The 4,729-nt window shown below is 69.3% G+C and overlaps 1 protein-coding gene across 1 annotated transcript in view; it reads left to right on the top strand.

Annotated features, from left to right (window-relative positions):
* Positions 1-4,729, top strand: part of LOC102378650 (protein O-GlcNAcase-like) — a 16,062-nt gene that overhangs the window by 7,499 nt on the left and 3,834 nt on the right. The window contains exons 8-15 of the mRNA XM_025191909.1: positions 592-704; positions 1,544-1,657; positions 2,170-2,924; positions 3,035-3,209; positions 3,518-3,574; positions 3,852-3,937; positions 4,112-4,216; positions 4,708-4,726. Coding sequence (XP_025047694.1) covers positions 592-704; positions 1,544-1,657; positions 2,170-2,924; positions 3,035-3,209; positions 3,518-3,574; positions 3,852-3,937; positions 4,112-4,216; positions 4,708-4,726 — 1,424 coding nt within the window. The remainder of the gene's footprint in view (positions 1-591; positions 705-1,543; positions 1,658-2,169; positions 2,925-3,034; positions 3,210-3,517; positions 3,575-3,851; positions 3,938-4,111; positions 4,217-4,707; positions 4,727-4,729) is intronic.

The following is a 4,729-nucleotide window of genomic DNA, read 5'->3' as shown; positions in this document are numbered from 1 at the left end:
GCTGCGCACATGCCCCCGGCTGCTTCCTGCAGGCTCGCGTGGCCCCTGGGTGCCCTGAGCTGGCACTGGCTATGGGCAGAGCGGCCACGGGGGCCTGGCCCCTTCCAGCACCCTCTCTCAAACCCCATCCCCTTGTCTGTGTGCTCTTGAACATGCGTGTGCCCCTGGTGGTGTGGGTGTGTGCCATGCGTGTGCATCTACGTCTGCTTATGGTCGGTGTCTGCCTGCACCCGCCCTTGGGCACGTGTCCATGTTTATACACATCCCTGTGTGTGTCCTTGTGTGCCCACACATACATGTGCCTGTGCGAATGGTGTCTCTGTGGTTGGTGCCCATGCGTGCGTGTGCCCCATTCATGTGCCCCACATGTCCCTGTGCGTGTGCCCCACATGTGCTGTGTGCGTGTGCATGCCGGGCCGGGGCAGGCCCCAAGGTGGTGTCACGGGAGCTGTCGCCGGTACTCCTGGAGGAGGTGGAGGGCGTCCTGGGCCGCAGCCCCGTCATCTGGGACAACCTCTATGCCAACGACTACGACTGCCGCCGCGTCTTCCTGGGCCCCTTCACGGGCCGCCCCCCCGGGCTCATGTCCAGGCTTCGCGGGCTCCTGCTCAACCCCAACGGCGAGCTCCAGGCCAACTATGTGCCCCTGCACACGCTTGGCACGTGGCTGCGCTGCAGCCGGCGGGGACACGGCGTGCACACAGGTACTGGTGCGGCGCGGCACGGCCTACTCTGCACCAAGGATCCCAGCTCCTGGCCTGCCCAGCTGCACCTGCCGGGGACCCCACTCAGCCTGCAGGGCCCCAGGGTGGGCTTGGGGGAGGTCTCCCCACCCCGGCCCCACCCACAGCTGGTTGAGATTGTCAGGGAACGCTTCTTAGGGAGCCGCGAGGGCCGGGGGTCTCCAGCACTGGAGGGGCGAGGAGAGGCTGGGCTCTGCTGTGGGGATGTCCCAGACTGTGCTTGGTGCCGCATGGGGCCGGGAGGGAAGTTTTCCCCCCTCCTGTTGCTGTGGCCGTCACGGGGTTTTTGAAGCCTCTGCCAGAGGTGCTGGTGCTGCTGCAGCCCAGGCTGGGAATGGGCTGGGCTGGGCTGGGCCAGTGCTGCTGTGGGACCAACCGCGCAGGGTCCTGGTGGAGGGTCTTGCCCCTGCGCTCGGGCTCAGCTCCACGCTGCCCTGGGGCAGGAAGGGATTTCCGCCCTGCTCAGACTGGTCCGCACTGGGGGTTTCCCCTTCCTCTGCAGCGGGGCACGGCCTGGGCCTGGGGGCTCTGCAGCGTCCACGACTCCCCGGGGGCTGTGGGATGCGATGCCTGGGGCTGCCAGGGGTGATTGCGTCCTGGTGGACCCAGGGTTTGTCCAGGCTGGTTCGGACAGGGCTGGGACTGGATGTGACCCTGCGGGTCCCTGCCAGCCCCACTTGCTGTGGGGATTGTGTCTCTCCTGGATGGTGCCCTCTGCCCCCTGACGCTGAGCGGGTGCTGAGCAGCAGGTGCTGCAGTGTCCTGGGAGTGACCGCCCCCCACGCCCCCTCTCCTCCCAGAGGAAGACGCTGCAGCAGAGACCCAGGAGGAGCCGAGCTACAGCCCGCAGGAGGCGCTGGACCAGGCCCTGTGTGGCTGGGTGGGCGAGATCCGCCAACAGGTGCCGGATCCAGGTACCGGGGGCCGCGTCCACACCATGGCAGCCGAGGGACCTGGGTCACGAGGAGCCCGGACAGGGCTGGGCACACGTGGGCCACGGGATGTGTGCATGGCTGGGGCCACGTGCTGGGCGGTGGGGCGCAGTGGGGTTGGGGCCAGGGCTGCTCCAGTGGGCATTTTGGGAGCCCAGGCTGCTGTGGCCGGCACCGCAATGGGATGGGCATGGGACAGTGCAGCATCACGCAGCCCCGTCTGCACCGAGCCCTGCCTCCCTTCCCCACTGCCCCCCGCTTGTCCCCCTGCCGGCCAGGGCCCAGGGAGGGGGGGCACCAGCACGGCCTGCTCCTGCCTCCAGGGGCAGGGCAGGGGCAGGGCCAGATTGACCACACAGGCAATGGCAGCAGGGGAAGCAGCCATAGGCTGGGCCACGCACGCCTGGGTGTTTGGGGGCACATCTCCCCATGGGGCAACCCCTGCCCCTCACGTGCCCTTGTGCTGCAAGCTGCTCTGCGCTCTCCCCGTGCAGCGGGCAGCCCTGAGGAGATGGTGTCTGAACCAGAGCCAGGTCCCAGCAGCGAGAGCCGGAGCCACCCAAAGCCCCTGAGCGCAGCAGCGGGCAGCAGGGAGCCGGCGCCGGCACCGGGGCTGCACAGCAAGAGCAGGGTGCTGGAGGGGGCTGCAGAGCCTGGGGACAGCAACACCGGGCAGGACGGGGCTGCGCCCATGGGCAGGGATGAGGACATGGCCCCTGAGGCGCCAGTGCCACCCCCCGCAGCCCAGGTGCCGACCACCCCAGGCCTCTCAACTCCCCGTGGTACCGTGGCCAACGCCCAATGGAGCCCCCCAGTGCCCGTGGCTGACAGCACCGATGATGCAGACCCCGCGCCAGCCAGGGCCAGCACGGCCAACAGCTGCCGGAGCCCCCCAGTGCCCGTGGCCAATGGAGCCAGTGCCAGCCTGGACCCTGCACTGCCCGTTGCCCACGTAATCGATGCCATCCAGAGCGCCGCGGTGCTCATGGCTGATGGTGTCAGCACCAAGCTGAGCCCCGTGCTGCCCCTGGCCAACGGCACGGGCACTGGCTCGGAGCCCCGCTGGGCCCAGGCGGAGAGTAGCCCGGCAAAGGGGCTGGGGCTGGAGGAGGTGCGGCTGCTGGTGGAGCTCTTCTACCTGCCCTACGAGCACGGGGCGCAGGCCGCCCAGCTCCTGCAGCACTTCCGCTGGCTCCAGGCCAACCGCCGCGGCCCCCGCGCCCCAGGCAGAGCCAGCGACGCCGACCTGGTGAGTGGGGCTGGCGTGGACATGTCGGGGGGAGCCGGGCTCAGGGGGGCAGAGAGCTCCTTGCAGGGCCAGGGCTGCCCCTAACTGCCCCGCTCGCGCTGCCCCGGCAGGAGGAGCAGTGGCAGCGCCGGGCCCAGGCCTTCCAGCAGCTCTGCAGCCGCATCTGCCACCTGCACGGGCGCTTCGTGAGCTGCACCAGCCGCGCCCTGCGCTACGACCTGCACCGCTACCTCTGGGACCTGCGCACCGTCGTGCTGGCCGCCCGCGCCTTTGCCCTCTGGCTGGGTACGTCCAGCCCCCGCGCCCTTGTCCCCCTTGCTGGCTATGTGCCCCCCCAAGCACCCTCAGTTTCTGGCTCGGTACATGGCCCCCTACCCTTGTACCCCAGCGGGGTACATGCCCCCCACCCTCACCCTGGCAGGGCACGTGCCTCCCTCCATGCTCTTGCCTCCTGGCCAGGCTCATGCCGTGGCCCCCGTGCTCCAGTGCCCCCCGGGTGCAGCGGCTCAGGAGTGGGTAGAGGCAGGGTCTGTGCCGACATCCTGGCCCTCTGCTCCCTGCTCCGTGACCGTCTCGTGTTGCTCCTCTTGCAGACGGCCGCATCCTCGCTGACCCCGACCCGCAGGGCATGTGGAGGAGCTGCTTCCGCTGTACGTAGGGGGCACCCCCCACCCTGCTGGGCTGGCACCAGGGCCGTGGCGTGCTAGAGGCTCCGGTGCCCTCGGCTGGCTCAGCTGGCAGTGCCGGGGCCCAGCGTGGAGGTCGATGCTGCCCCGTGAGCCAGTGCCGGGGTGCAGCCGCCATGCCCTGGCAGGAGCCAGGGGCCCGGGGACAGACAGTGCCAGGTCAGGGCCCTGTGTCCCCCATGCCACAGGCGAGGCCCTGGGTCATGGCAGGGGCAGACTCACTGCTGCGTGCCTCCCCCAGGGTGCCAGAGCAGTGCTGCAGCCCTTGCCCTGGCCGGGGATGCGGAGCCCTGGGTGCGCCGCGGTGGCCTCTCTGGGGAGCTGCAGGTGAGCGCCCATCCACTCAGGCAGGGGCACTGTGCATCGAGGGGTGCAGGACACCTGGGTTCTGCCCCCAGCACCCCCCACCTTGCTTGGTGGCCTAGGGGGGCAACTCCTCCACCTTGGTGCCACGGGGAAGGGGCTGGGCTGGGCTGGGCAGTGATGGAGCCTGCATTGCAGGCGCTGCTGCCCGTGGGGAACAGCTGCGAGCTCTTCCACTACCCACCCCCACTCGTGCCCTCCAGCCAGCACTACACCCTCCGGCCCCTGCTGCCACAGGACCAGGTGGGTAGCGCAGCTGGCTATTCCGTAAAATAAGCTGCATATATGCTAATCTGTACTATAGAGATGTGCTGATGGGCAGCAGCCTGGGCAAGCGAAGCCCCAGCACCCCCAAGCCGGGCTGGGCGAGCTCCACACATGCAGCCTGGCCCAGTCCTGGCCTAGGTCCAGGGACAGGTCAGTCCTGTGGCCCAGGCATGGCCGTCCCCTCTGGGCACCTGCCAGTTGGCGTGCAGGCAGGAGCAAGTGTGCATTGGGGCAGGGCAGAGGCCCAGCAAGCTCGTCTCATGCAGGGCCCGGCAGCCGGCAGCCAGACGGGAACAGCTGCTGCCCCTGCTCAGCCAGATGTGCAGCGCTGGAGGGGCAGGGGCTGCAGGTCTGGAGTGAGGGGCACTGGCAGAGCTGGGGGGCAGGAATGAGGGACATGGGCTGGGCTGGGGTGGGGGTACCTGGGGACTGGGGGGTCCATGCTGAGCTGTGCCTGGTTCTTGCAGGACGAGCTGTACCGGCTATGCC

The sequence above is a fragment of the Alligator sinensis genome, unplaced genomic scaffold (genome assembly GCF_000455745.1).
Source record: "Alligator sinensis unplaced genomic scaffold, ASM45574v1 scaffold1334_1, whole genome shotgun sequence".
Lineage (NCBI taxonomy): Eukaryota > Metazoa > Chordata > Crocodylia > Alligatoridae > Alligator > Alligator sinensis.
The sequence above is the reverse complement of the archived record's forward strand: the minus strand, read 5'-3'. Positions and strand labels throughout refer to the sequence as shown.